Source organism: Protopterus annectens, chromosome 3.part0 (genome assembly GCF_019279795.1).
Source record: "Protopterus annectens isolate FY-2018-M chromosome 3.part0, PAN1.0, whole genome shotgun sequence".
NCBI classification, from domain to species: Eukaryota; Metazoa; Chordata; order Ceratodontiformes; family Protopteridae; genus Protopterus; species Protopterus annectens.
This window is the reverse complement of record NC_056731.1, coordinates 947,525,883-947,541,896: the sequence shown is the minus strand read 5'-3', so window position 1 is coordinate 947,541,896 and position 16,014 is coordinate 947,525,883. Positions and strand designations below refer to the sequence as shown.

The window sequence follows — 16,014 nt, the reverse complement described above, 5'->3', positions numbered from 1 at the left end:
TTTTGATATGGTCAACCACAACAAGCTCCCTATCCATACTAAATCTTAGTAATACTACCATGTCCTAGTTCCAAAGCTACTTGTCAGGTAGGCAGCACGCAGTTCAATGAAGGCAAGAATGCTTGCCTCTGTTACCTGTCACTCTTGGAGTTCCTTAAGGCTCCATTCTTGGACCTTTACTCTTTTCTGTCTTCACGAATAACCTCCATACTTGTACTCTAGAAGCCTCAGTCATCCAATATGCAGATGACCCAACACTAATCTGCTCTTCTCCTTCCCTCCAAGAACTGCAAGCCCAAACACAAGTCTCCTTCCTCTCCATGGAAAAATGGCTTACCAGCTCCCAACTAATTCTTAACCCCAATAAAACCAATCTTCTCATCTTCTGCCCTACAAATCAATCTTCTCCCTCTCTACCCTCTTTTACTATCCTTTCTAACATCAAAACTACCATCTCTCCAGTCACACACACACCAAAACTCCTAGGCATAGAAACTGACTGCAACATGAAATTTGATACTCGCATCTCACTCACCACAAATAAAGTACACAAAAAAACTAGGGGGACTATATAGAAACAAAACATTCCTCACAAATAGTGCCAGAGCTAAAATAGCACAAACCCATCTCACTTCCACACTTCTACACTCATCTCCCATCCTCACCAATCTAAAAAAGTCAGAATTATTCAAATTTGACACCTGTTTTAACAAAACTGCACAATTCGCCAACAACAGCCCCTACAAAACTCACCACTGTGAAGCCCTGAAACAACTAAACTGGCTTGAACTCCCCATCTCCTTCTATATAACCAGCTCATACTAACCTATAAGATACTGTACCATGCCGAAAAAAATCCTGCATTACATCCACACCAATACTAGTGTTCTATGCACAAACAACAAACCACTTCTTCAGGTCACTAAATCCAATAACTCTGCAGGGGCCTCCTTCTATTTTAACTATACTGCTACAAAATGGAATTCTCTGCCCACTAACATAACAGCCACAACATCCTTATCTCAGTTCAAGAAATCTCCAAAAACATACCTACAAACTAACCGGGTTTGCCATTGTGATACCCCAGGCTAATCCTACTCGATCTTACTGTGGCTCATCCCTAGTTAAATCTCCTCCCTCATTTTCTTTCATTAGACTTCTCTTATTCTTGTTAGTCTCACTTCTCTAGCTTCACCACTCTTCCAATTCTCCTCTCCTACCTCCAAATGATGATAATTATGTATACTGTATAATATAATATCATTCTGGATACTTCTACTGATGTACAGCTCACTCAATAATCTTAGCTTAATTATTGTGCTTTATTCTTATGTAAATATATCTCTACTGATGTACAGCTCACTGAACAATCTTAGCATAATTTTGTTATTCTGACGTAAATGTGTGTAATTCTTATCATTTAATGAATTAGTCACATGCACTGTAACTGCAGCTTTTCTCCTCGGGTCTCCGCTGAAAAAGGACATGTGTCCAGTCGGACTTTCCTGGTTACCAAATGTAAAATAATAAATAAAAATAAATTATATTTTGATTACCTTCTGCAACATTCTCTACACTAAACAAAAATACAACTTATACGCACTTTCACCCATCAATCACTCACATCTCACTGGTATGTTACAAAAACCTCCAATAAACCCTACACTCAATACACCACACAATAACGACATACACCTAATCTCTCTCCTGCTCCTCACCACATTCACACTTGACTATCTAATGTGCATCACTCCAAAGAGCAAATCACCCACTGACCCACACACCCATACAACACTCACAACAGCACCCCTACTTTTTCATTTCATCATACGTACAGCTGCCAAATCCTTCCAACTTCTTTAACTGCAAATATGTAAAAACTAACCTAAAAGTAACATACCAGCTCCTTATAAACAAATCCAAATCTAAATAGTATTTCCATCTCTCTCCCTCAGCTGCCCACCTGAAACTCAGTGGAGATGTCCTTCCAAAGCCAGGCCCTACTACTATGTCATGATCTGCATCAATATCCTCCCCAAGCTCAACATCTCCAGCTACAAAGAAATCTGACATAGTACTACTTAACATTAATCTCATAAGCACTTGCAATAAACTCCAAGAATTCCAAACATGTCTAGCATTTTATAAACCTGATACAGCTGTAGTCACAGAAACCTGGCTAAAATCTCATGTAAAAGACAATGAAATACTAATTCCAGTTATAACATTTTCAGACTTAACTGAACAAATGAGGTGTAGCAGTTAAATATAAAAGCTCCCTAGAACTTAGCCTTAACCCCATAACCTCTACTCACATTTAACAAAATAGCATACCTCATAGCATATCTGAAACTTAATAACAAAAAAGTTGTTTGCATCACCAGGCTTTACATCTCACCAGGACAAAACAGTAACACAGTAGAGCAATTTCTGCACTGGGCATATAACAATATACCCCATGAGATCATTACGGTGGGTGACCTTAACATAAACTGGGACCCTAAACAAACATCTCATGAATGAATATACTTGGTTTCACAAATAATAAAAGACACAACCAGGATACATAAACACACAAATAAAGAATCCATCTTAGACTGCATTCTAACAAACAAACCAAATAACAAATTCCTCTGGCTGCCTTGCCAACAGTATCAGTGACCATCTACCAACTTATGTTGTCAGAAACCACCCAAATATATGCAAACAGGTAGCCTACAGACAAGTGTGAAATATAAAATACTTTAATTCAAGTGACTTCATCTTCACAATCCACAGTCAAACTTTTAAAGACCATGCCACTAGATGTTGCTGTAACCTATTTCAATAACACTTTCCTAAGCATCCTCAATAGCCTTGCACCACTCAGAACTTGACAAGAGTCAGGTCAAACCCTGTAGCCTGGTTAACAAAAGACACCAGGCAAATTCATCTTCAAAGAGACAAAGTTTGGAAAATGTGGTCCAAAAACAAAACCCAATCCAACTACCAACACTTTAGATACTTAAGAAATCTCGCAAAAAAAATTAATAAACAATGACAAAAAATCCTACTTCACAAACCTTCAGTCAACAAACCAAAACAATCGCTAGCTACTTTGGTCTTCCATAAACAAACTACTAAACCCTGACTAAACCCTAGTCATAGCACAATTAAATTATTGCTCTTATTAGCATTACTAATGCTATCAACCACAATAAAAATAATGACAACCTAGTATCAGTACTCTTCCTGGATCTAAAGAAAGGCCTTTGACACAGCTTCCACATCAAATACTTCTCAGCGAACGCTCTTCCCTAGGTCTAAATAAATCATCTCTCACCTGGTTTCACAGTTAGTTCACAAACAGACAACAATTAGTAAAATGGACACAAGAATTCCCCTCTTTCCTTCCAGTCACAGTTGGAGTCCCTCAAGGATCAGTACTGGGCCCATTTTTATTGAATATATTAGTAAACAAACTCCATACTGCCACAAAAAAAAAGCAAATATACCTCAGTATGCAGACTATGCAACCCTCATCAGCTCTGCTGCAACACTACAAATCCTACAGGAAATCACACAAGAGTCTTTCTCATCTGTCAAACCCTGGCCAAGCAATTCAGACCTAGTCTTGAATGCAAAAAAGACTAAACTAATTTTCTTTACACCAAAACAATTCAGTACTCAAAAACAGAATTTCCATATTTTCTCATCTGACAACAGAAAATATGAAAGCACGACAGAAGCCAAATTACTTGGATTAATCTAGATAACAAACATGACCACCATATTCTCCAAACTATCAAAAATAGACACAAAAACAAGAGCACTTTATGAAACAAATCAATACCTTACATTACCTACAAGAAAATCCATAACAACCACCTACCTACTCCCATCTCAACTGTATGGATCACCTATCTTCACTAATCTCAACAATGCCCTCCAAACTTGATGCATGCTATAATAGCAAGATTTATCACACATTTATCTCATAAAACTCACTACAGCAGAACCCTAAATTACCTAACCTGAGAAGAACTCCCAAATCAGCTTACTCTCAACTCACAAATGCCCACAAACTTATGTACAATTCAGATAGTCGCCTCTCTCTAAAAAGGATATTACTACCATACAGCAAAAACAGAATACTATGCTCCAATAACAAATCTGCCCTAGCTGTAAGTAACTCAAAAACTTTGCTGGAAACTCACTGCATTCTCATTGTGTCTCAAAACTGTGGAACTCCATCCCACTAGAGTTAAAACTCACAGAAAACAGCAAATGCTTTAAAAATCTGCAAAAACAGCATCTGCAAAGCACTTGGCTTAGTTCTTGCCCTACACTCGGATAATTTTCCAATCCACAAGAAAATATAAGCTACAATGCCTCTGACAAAATATTAAGACGTTATGTACTAAATTATTACACTTTTCCTCTCTATCTACTACTCTAAACATTTTACTGATTATATTTCTTAACCACCCTCTCCCTCATCATACCACTACTTACGGATTTCAACCCAAATGTCAATCATTGTCTTCCCTTGTGTTTCTTTGCATTTCTGTCTGCTACAACTTATACAAATGTACAGGTAATCTCTCACTTTTTCTCCTCTTCCTATACTCACAAATTGTAAGATGCTTTATTAACATTAATCATCTGTTACACCTAATTATGTGTGCCAAAATGTTTATTTAACCAAGATGAAAATATGCCGTCCCTACGTATGTGAATATTGGAGCTTTTCTCTCTGGGCCTCTGCTTAAAAAAAGGTATCTATCCCAGTCGGATTTTCCTGGCCAACAAGGATAGATAGGTAGATAGATAGATAGGTAGATAGATAGATAGACAGATAGATAGATAGATAGATAGATAGATACATAGATAGATAAAATAAATACAAGTGGTTTAACTATGATACAGGTGACACAAGTTTGACAAGTGGCTCAGGCACCTGTAGAAGCTGGCAGGGGAGTATTAGCAGCTGCTCTTGACTCGGTACTTGTTGGTCCTGGGAGAGGATGGCGGTTCTGAGTCTTCAGTTAGGTGACACCTAGTGGAAGACTAGGTGTTGCACCCATGCATCATGAGTTTGTGAGCACGTTCTGCCTGTGCATGCAAGTAAGTTGAGACAACATACATAGGCACAGTCCTTGTGGTCAGCAGCACAGAAGCAAAGCTCAGTATGCAAATGCAAGGGAGAGGGATGTTTCATGGATGTATGTTAGGCCACCCTACTGGACCAGTAAGCTGGCCTGCTCTTTTCTAACTAACACCTGCTATGGGGGGACAAATTGGGCAATACAGCATCCCAGGCAGGAATGAATGTGTTGTTGGACTTTAACCTAGCCTGGGAATAGCTGCTTATTTCCTCCCCCAATGGAACAAATACACCGATTGCATGAAGGTAATGGGGAAAAAGGGGTTAAATGTCCTTAGAATAACAGCTAAAGTAGCATATAACAAACAGCTGCCAAAGAGCTTGCATATCCTAATGGAATACATACAAGTTTTTATGTATAAATCAAGACTACACTTAAAACAAAAACCAAAAAATGTGCAGTAACAATTTACTAAAAGTGTATTCCAGTATCTTGCAAGTCTTGGAAGTGACTGAAGGTCCCTTTGAGACTTATTTGCAAAAAAATGTAAATAATTATATTTTCTTTCAGAAAATTCTTGCTGAAAAACAAAATACAAGGGACCAGGCAACAAGGGATTTGAAAGGACTCGAAACACAAGACAGAGGCTACCCTTAATAATCTACATGAAACAGAACAGTTACATTCCTTAATCTAGTTTCTAAACAACCACCTGGCTTACATTACTGTTTTTTCAGCAGTAGTCTACAATACACTCTAGCTGAATTAGGCTATTTTTTCCTCCATGGGAAGTTTGCATTTAGTTCTCTGTACTTGTCCTCTACAGCCCTCTGGTTTCTCCTAAGCCATGCATATATGCACATGCATCCTCATTAAACAGATACATTGTTAGAGCTACACTTATCTAACATCTCAGTCTAATTAAGGTTTACAATGTGCACAACATTTCTTTTTCACTTTCATATTTACACTTTTGTCCTGATATTAATCAACATGTTACAGTCACAGACATTTGCAAATTCAGACAGTGCAACTGAATTCAAATGATTGTAATAGTAAACTAAATAAATATCAGAAAGCCCAAAAATGATCCTGAGGAAATAGAATCCATAACAAATCTGAAAGCTAACACTGAATTTTCTTTAACTCTTATCAGTCAAAAAATTTCAAATATATAACTAGTATTTATGCTTCATGTTATCATTTAGACAAATCCACAAAACGCAACAACATAAATTTAGATTATTATTTTGTAATTCCCTGATTCTTCTACTGAGTATTTAGCCCTTCCCTACTAGCTACAATACTGGCCCCCATTTATTTTCCACAGATGAAACCATTCCTTCCTCCAAGGCAACAGCTAAGTGGGACAGGAGAAGAAGACATCATATGTGCAGCAGGGATCAGGTCTTCCCTACAACTCACCTCTCCTGAGCATGATGCAAACCCTCCCACAACTGCTCATAGAGGGCACGTGAGTACCATCACATATAGCAGCCCCTGGTAAGTGGTGGACCACTACAGCAGAAGCTCTCTAGGCTCCTTGTTGCATTGATACATTTGCATTCATAAAGGTGTGGTCAGTGCATCGAGCCAAGCTGTTCACTCCTATCCTCTCCTGCCCAGTCCCTCAGGCTTATCAGCATTCACGCCAGTCATCTATGACAGACTCAGTGCTTCATCCATTTTTGCTAGGAGGTCAGATAAATTCAGATTATTTTCATGTTAATTTAAGGATGCATTTAATGCAATTCTTTTACTTTACTTCAATCTTAAGTACCAATGAGGTAGTGCTTAACTTTTTAGTAGGAGTTTAGGCAAATGAATAATACTCACTGAGGCAGTCTTTTGTTGAGTAGCAACTGCTGCAAACCTTGCAACATGGTTTATTATTGGAGAGAAATTTGTAGGTCCATACAGCTTCACCTGAGGAATGCACTGCCGGTAAGCATCCACAATACCCTGGACTCCTATAGATAATTAAATATAAATAATTAATTGCATGCCTTCTAGCAAGAACACTGATGCATTTCATAAGTAAAACTGAACTGTCATATACAAATAGTGAAATGAAAGGCTTCAGATAAAAGCACACTTTCCATTAACTCATTCAGTCATTGTAGTTTTTGTTAACCTTACATGATCAACAGCACACCACTGACTGTTTTCAGGGATTACTCATGAACTTTGATCTGACAGCCACAAATTATGTAAGAACAGACCCTGGTAAATCAAGTACCTACAGTACCAAAACTGCTCAAGTGCATTACTTTACTAACCAACATGTATCACCAGTCAATTACACACCTCAAACCATACTCTAAATAAACTACCTGGTACAATGAATAGGCACCTTGCAATTAATACTGTATCTGATTCATTACAAGGCAAAGATATTGTTAATTGAATTCACTACACCTTAAAGAAAATACAAATCACAAATAAAGCAAAGACAGATACATCACAGCATCAACACATCTTACAATAAACGTGTATTATGCAACTATAATTATGCTACAAGGTAACATGCATCAAGTTGTACAAACATCTAAAGCCGATGCACAGCACAGCATGGCAGCATAGCATTTCTCTGTGTGTAACAAATGTCAGTAAGGTATGTCTCATTTCAAGTGAATGCAGACATATGTTGTAGAAGGAAAGGCAATACATCTTTTTATTAAATGTTCAAATATGGCTCTTTACTGCTCAGCTAAGACCACTGTGTACATGAATTATATGGCGCATGCTGAAAAAGTGATCAAGATACTCCTGGTATGAAAGCTGCTACTACCTTACCAGTAAAACAAGAAAATATAATTCCTTTTTTAAGACTGCACTTACTAACAAAGTAAACAGCTTACTGTGTTTCTTCTCTCAAACTACACATTCACAGCACAAAAAGGACTGCAGGAAGTGGTTTCCACTCAGAGGGTGCAACTGTGCTATGGGGGTCAAATTAAATGTACAAGAAAACTGGAATTAACCCAGTGATTGTTGGTGTGGTGTAATGACTTTAAATATAACACAACCACTTGAGAGCTTTTTTATTACTTTTTGGGGAGGATTCTTGTAGCAGTACTTCTAACACCTGGGCTATTCCAGATTATCAGTTGCTATCCTGGTAGTTTTCTTAAAAGCTGAAATCACCCTTGTGAAATTCCACTTAGCTAGACTCATTAGAAATTATATTTCACGGGAGCATGCACATTAAATTTAAAAACTTTGACACATGTCAAATAATTACTTCAGATCATGCACCAATAAAAAAACAAAAACAAAATAAAGATGTGAGGTAATGAAGTAAAATAGACTTTGGTGCTTTCCTACTTACCTGTTGAAAAGCAAGGAATTTAAGGGATGGGTATTATAAGGAAAGACAGAAATTTCTTAAGAAGGGATCTCAGTTAGCTTTAGTCCTATGTAAATAGTCAGACCACCTTGTTTTTTATCATCTATTACATGTACACGGTACAAACAAAAAGGCAAAGAATACTGAATTATGTTAAGAAGCTTAGTGTATAAATAGCTATACTGCAGGAGAAACATCTGGTCTGAAATGAGTATTTGAATTTGATAAAGAAAGAATTTCAGGGTGGGCATTCAGCATCATATCAGGGACAAAGGAAAAGGGAGCAACAATACTGACTACTGCAGGGGGTCCAACAGTGACAGAACAGGGGAAAAAGACAATAATAGTATAGTTGTTGTAGTAAAGAACGACTGGTATGACGAACTGTCAAAAAGTCCACAAGTTTAATAAAACAAAACTGTTAAGCGCTTTTCGTTTGCCTAACCGGCAAACTTCATCTGAAACAAGTTCAAAAAGAAGAAACTCTTCATTATATAAAAAAAACAGCTGGTTTACATTAACCAACTATAACTCATTTAGTTAAATAACTTAAAGGCACCATGATGTTAAAGTAGCAACTTCATATGAAAGTTAAAAACAAAAATTCACTAGTCTATAATACTGACTCTAAAATTTTTAACACTCTACATTTACTAACTAATAAAAACATAACCATAAAAATGGCAAACTCCAAATAAACATCTAAGAAAAAAAATCAGCATTTCGCCTCTTTAGACTTTTTAATTTCAATATACTGCTGATAGAACAGTTATCGTTTAAACCAGGTGGGCTGTAGGCATTCAGCCTAACTTGCCAAGTTAATTTAAGTTCTTCTAAATATTAGGGGTCTAGGACCACCCCTACTATCAAACTTGACTTGGTCAATAATAATAAACTTAAAGGCATGATCTTTATTAATAGCAATATGCTTGGCTAGGGCATTCTCTAGTTTATGTTTATTAATCGCATATTGATGTTCATAAATTCTGTCACGCAGCCTCCGCTTCGTTTTTCCTATATAGAAAACAGGACAGAATTTGCACCTAGCCAGATAGACAATAAAACTAGAATTACAATTAAATTTGTCCTTAAGTTTATATTGTATACCATTAATATTGACGTTATTAGTAACCTCCACAAATTTACAATAGTTACAGCTTTCACACTTATTCATACCAATACAACGAACTAAATGAGGTACACTGCTGTTCCAAGAGGGTCTTTAAATTCTTCCCTCTTCTGAATGTCACCCTAGGGAAAACAATTGCTGTTTTTAACTTTCATATGAAGATGCTACTTTAGCATCATGGTGCCTTTAAGTTATTTAACTAAATGAGTTATAATTGGTTAATGTAAACCAGCTGTTTTTTTATATAATGAAGAGTTTCTTCTTTTTGAACTTGTTTCTGATGAAGTTTGCTGGTTAGGCAAACAAAAAGCGCTTAAAACAGTTTTGTTTTATTAAATTGTGGACTTTTTTGACAGTTCATCGTACCAGTCGTTCATTTTTTACCTAGTTTGATTGCCGTTTCTCTGTTGTTGTAGTAGAGAATTATTATCAGGGGAGGAGGATTACACTAGCATATATTTATATGCCACCTAAAATTTGAATTATGGCCCTTAAGAGAATTTTTGGATAAATGATCAGCTTACAGCAGGTAATATTATTTATGGATGGGGACTGGAACTTGATTTGTATGCACGGAGGGACCAAGAAGGGAAAATGTTATAAAACAGGATATATTTCTGAACAAATGTATGACACTATTTGGCATGGAAGACGTGAATTCAGTAGCAGCAACAGAATTTACATATTATTCCCCAAAGTTAAATAACTGGACTAGACATGCCAGAAATTATATTTCACAAGAGCATGTATATTTAATTGAAAACTTTGACATATGTCAAGTAAATATTTTAGAACACGCATCAATAAAAATAAAAAGAAAGATGCGAGGTAAGGAAGTAAAAATGAAATTGTGGTGCTTTCCTACGTACTTGTTAAAAAGAGAAGAATTTAAGGAATACGTAGTAGAAATAAATCAAGACTTATTAGGACAGATAGAAATTTCTTAAGAAGATATATGATAACTGATATTGACTGTTTAAAAACCTTTATATCAGCATTAAAAAGCCACTATCTAAACAACCCCTCTTGCACTTGTAAAACTAACAAACCACCTTAAACCTGTTCCTTACTTAACATATGAGAAATATCATATGACAACCATACATTTGTATGTTAATTAGAATTTCTGGCTTTATCACTCAGGTAAACCTTGTAGTGTACTATAGTACATCTCTGCTTTTGTATAAATAACTCCTTTGGTCTGGTACATTGCTGTACAAAACATTTAATTTTTTTATCTAAATTTGAATTGTTAGAAACTTATGCAACACGTCCTTCTGTGTATGTCAAATATTATATGTAAAAATGATTTGCTTATAATAAATTTGTGGAGATTTTCTACCCGGGCCTCCACTGAAAATGGGTCACTGGCCCAGCGGGCTTTCCCGATCAACAAATGTCAATAAATAAATAAATATAATGGAGTTCGAAAACATGGTAGAAGTAACACAGAAAGGCATATGGGAAAGACATACTAGGAATTACTTAGAACAGCTGACAAAAGTTAAAGTATCAAAGAATATGGGGAATCTCAGAGAACAAGAAGAGCAAATTCAGAGTCAAAAAGGAAAATAAATGCATGAGCTCAGAAAGGTTGCTGTTATGCAACTGTTTTTTGATAAATGCTTCAGAACAGAAAAATGTTGAGCATGATGACTTAGGCAACAGAAAGTAGAATGGGTTGTCACCAGATTTAGGGAGCTTGTGATAAGAAAAATCAGCTGAGATCCTACAGAGGTATTAAGACATATTTCAGAAATTTTATGAAAATTTGTATAAAGCAGATGAATGTGAAAACCAAAAAAAAAAGGCACAAATGGAAATATTCATGGAAGACTTTAGTATGCCAAGGTTAGAGGGAGAGGAGGCTCACTGATTAATAGCTGTGATAGAAACAGACAAAATGGTGATGTATAATCAATTTACAGGGAAGTCTCCAGGAACAGGTGGTATTCATGTGGAAGATTAGAAGTTGGGAGGGAAGAAAGTGACAAAGCTCTGGAAAGCTTTGTTTAACAGTACTTTAAAAAAAAAAAAAAAGGGAGGGGGAGGCAGCATTTGCATCTTGGAAGAAAGCTGCGGTTGCCTTATTAACCAAAAAAAGGGAAAGAACCATCAGATCAGGCTTCATAGAGACCCATTTCAACTTTAAAAGATAATTACAAAGTGTCTGTGTCTATACTACCTAAGAGAGTAGCAAACATGCTGCCAGGCATAGTAAGGCCTTACCAAGTTTAATGGTATTAGCTGCCAAAAAAACGATTTGTAGAAAACAGAAATCAAAATCTAAATAAACTGTAATTGAAGTATCGAATACTGTAACAGAAACAAAATAACTGGAAGCGGGATCTTTACAAAAAGCAAACTACACAGAAATAAATGGAATTTGTGAGAACAATACATGCAGAATAATGTTCATGCGGAGGAGGAGTGAAATTTAAAGGAAGGCAGGAATTGAACAATTTATGTAAAGTTGAAGTGAATAACTGCCAAAAAGAAAACATATATGTATACAGCATGAAAATAATAAAAAAATGTTACTACAGTTAGTTTTCTTTTCTGTTGATGTAAGTGTACCTATATTAGTGTTTAAAATGGGATTTAATAAATATGTTTGTTTTAAAAAAATGGTACATCACATGCAAGTTCAATAAATCCTAAGTAATTACACTGCATTTTTAAAGGGACATGTTTCACTTTAAAAAACACTTGTGTACTGTTTACTGAGATCTCTTTTTTTCTTTGCAGGACTGCCGTGATGGCTCATCTCCCTGCATTCAACTGGTTCATACATTCTTTGCGGTAAGAGATAGGCATTCTTGAGCAAGGAGAAAGACCTATGGTCCATCTGTCCCTGCCCAGGTAGCTAACTGGTTCATCTGTTCCCAATGGCAAAAGTTAAGTGGTAGAGAGTAGGTCCAGTGAAGCAGTCTACCCCTCCCCTACTGCAACTCCCCCTTGCAGCAGCTCTCCAGGCTTTGCTACATGCTGCCTGCCAGAGGAAACATACCACACACTCACTTAGGTATGTGCATATACACTATGATGAAGCATGTTTATATGCTGGTGCTCCATATGTGGAACACCTAGTTCTCCTGCTAGGTGTCATCCAAATGGCAAGCCAGAGCCTCCCCCCAAAATGGGTGAGCCAGAAGTGGACATTCACTCACATTCCCCTTCCCAGCTAGGTGCCCAGTCGCTAACATAACTCAGATTGCCTGGGCTGTAGTCAAGGCTTTATCCTTCTATACCATTTGCTGATATTTCGGATTCCCAAAAATATAACCAATTAAAATTTCTCTGCACTAAATAGCATACATACATGTTTTCACAAACTTACCAGAACAAAAGGGACTTGCAGGGTTAAAATTTAATGCAAATTCATGTGAAACCTAAAACACAAAAACAGAAAATTAGCCTTAGCCTTTTCACTCTGTCCTTATTTTCATTAGTATGTTTTCGTGTGGTAAGAGAAAACTTGCCAGAATAATCTTTGTACCTGAATTATGATCCATTTATATCTTCTGCACTCATCTTATTATGCAGATTTCAATGCCGAAGATAGCAATCATTTATTAAAATCTTTAATCAAGAAAGACTCATTAGGCACTGGATCATTAAACTTGTTAACTAATGACTGCTTAAAGTTTCCCAGTAAAGCATATGGAGTCTGAGGAGAGTCAAACACAGGGTACAGTTCATGTGCTTCTCACTGTCTTAACTTACTCTACCATTCTGTCAAGATATCACAAATTCCCCCAAATACGCAATCAAGGGCTGATAAGGCTTTACTCTAGGAAGCGTTCTACAGAAATGGGACAGATGCTCTGACATCATTCCTGCTAGTCTGGTTTGTTTTCCAATATAACTCTTTAAGGGTTAAGAAAGCAATGGTACAAGAACACTGGATACCCAGGTGCTTCTCAATGCTATTAAAATACTCCCATCCTACAACCTCTATATGAGGTCAAATCAGCCCCCCAAATATATAACCACCTGCCTCAGTGAATTATAAGTAATAAATGCTTACTGTTCTCCACTAGTCCCCTTTACTGAACCAGAAAAAACAATGCTGCAGATAAGCATCTTGCCTCTTCACTCACTGCATTTTTTTCCTAACAAATCTTGAAAAGAAAGACAATGACTTTCTGCAACTGTTCTCAGCAACATATCTAGCTGTTCTTCCACTTTTGTGAAGAAAAGAAAAATCTTACTGGTTAAAACTGCAAAGTAAGCAAAGTTACAAAAAACCTGGCAGGTCACTAAATGTATGTAAACAAAAGCAGCAAAGCCACCAAGAGCAGCTTAGCTTGTGTTAATGTCACTGAACACAAGGAAAGGATAATGCAATACATCTATCATTAAAATGTATTTGAAGGTGCCATTTCATTTATGAAGATGCTTTTGCAACATAAACATCGGCAGCTTCCAGCATTTTAAAGCAAAAACTCTCTGCTCTATGTCCTTAAATTTTATCTGTAGCAATGTGCTACATCATGCAGCAGCCAAGCTTCAGGCTTGATCACACCATATAACAATGCAGTAAAATTTTTTTGAGAACTTTTCCACCAACCTAGAACCCTGGCAACAAGACTTCCAAAGTGTAACAAACACAGCAAGAATTAACAAATGTACATCAATAACTCAGCAAACCTAAACAATTAAAACCAAGTAGACTGTATCTCTGTCACCAGTTACCTGAGTTTAGGAATGAGCTGTTGTTGGCTGGGTCTATCAGGGGGATAGCATAATGCAGAAGGTGTCAAGCTTTCCTTGTGGGAGGGTTGTGACAAGAGGTGGAGACTAGGATCCTTGCAGATGTTCAACTTATCAGTGGGAATGGCAAGATTTCATAATGTCATTCCACATGCCACTCTACCAAGCTAGGGATTCTGGCCAACTATGCATACACAAAGGTTCCTCATGCTGTGCCCCTCATACTCACATAGGATTAGTTGCTCCCCAGTACTGCAAGGTCGAACCACCTAACTAGTCAAGGAGTCAGGGGTACAGTTACACTGGAGGTAGCCTACAGAGGAATAATTAAGGCATCCAGGGTTTGCTGACATAGTAAACAGGGACACCAGATGGAGGGTTAAGTGGGCTGGGTAGGGAGAAGCATTAAATAAAACCAAGCAAATCAATAACAATGACTTCCTTATCAGTATGTCCAAGCTAATTCAGTATGTAAGTGCCTACAGGTTACCAGTTTTCAAACTTCAAAATCAGTAAAGTTTCTTTTATCTATTAGTCAGGACAGAGAATTACAGATCTTGAGTTGTTAACCAGCTGCTTCCCATACCAAAGTTACAGCGTTTGAGATCTTCCATCTCCATCTGACTCTGAGCAAGTCACTTAATCTGACAGGGTCTAGTGAGATTACCTGGTTAACACATGTATTAAAAAACATGTTTCACATTGTTTTCTTTCAAATATCACAACCAACATGGATCAAGATAGTACATTTAAATAAAGTGTGCACTGCAATTATGATGTTGAGCAAAATGGATGAGTCCACAACTCCAAGGATTGCATTTTCTTATGACCGTCAGGTGTTCCTGAAACCTAGTTCTAGATGCTCATAAGATATATGCCCATTACATGCAACAGTAGACCACGTCATAAGCAGCACCGCTTGTGGATAACTATTTTATGATAAAGCATCTTACCAGAATTAAGAAATAAAGCAAAAGCATGCAGGCATTCAGTGATTTGCAGCCACGTCACAAGGGCTAAATGCATCAAAACAAATTCAGTAGGTTAGTGGAATCTAAAACTGTGGGACTACTAGTGTTTTATGCTGCATACTGCCACTGCTCTGAGAAGTGCACTGGGGAAACCAAGAAAGCATGCTGAATTACGCTTCTGGAACAGCTGACCTCCATTAGGAAGTGTGACCCCAAGAGCCCTATAGCCAAGCATTCTACTCAACATCTTAACTCCAATTCATGTTTAGCTGAAGGGATAGTTCTGACTTATACTGATAATAATATTAGGAAAGAAAGCACTGTTAAATCTGTTTCAGTGTAAAGACACTTTACTTTCTCTCAAGGTTAACATCTCACATTCTGTAGGTCTAAACAATAAATAAGCTTGGCAATATTTGATATAATTAATCAATTTAAACTTTTTTAACTAGCTGCGTATACAATGAACCTCAAACACCATGTCACACACCAAATACTGGAAAAGTTAAAATAATTCCGTCGCTGTACCATAAAGGGCTGTCCTCCAGGCTAGCACCAAAGTCTTTCACCAAGCACCCGCCAAAGGAATATCCAGGCTCAAAATAATCCAAAATGTATTTAATAAGGCCACAATAAACTCACAGAAATCACAAACTGACACGAATAAAATTAGCACCGGTGATTGAGCGCGCTTTCGTCTTCACATAAACACCTTCATCAGAAACACAAATTCAATAGGAATTCCACACCTTTTATATACAA

General features: G+C 37.0%; 1 protein-coding gene across 1 annotated transcript in view; it reads right to left on the bottom strand.

Moving 5' to 3' along the window:
* The window catches only part of LOC122796643 (copine-3-like), a 1,386,610-nt gene that overhangs the window by 165,373 nt on the left and 1,205,223 nt on the right, over positions 1-16,014 (bottom strand). The window contains exons 13-14 of the mRNA XM_044065280.1: positions 12,906-12,957; positions 6,924-7,057 (exon numbers count right to left, since the gene is read on the bottom strand). Of these exons, the coding sequence (XP_043921215.1) occupies positions 6,924-7,057; positions 12,906-12,957 (186 nt within the window). The remainder of the gene's footprint in view (positions 1-6,923; positions 7,058-12,905; positions 12,958-16,014) is intronic.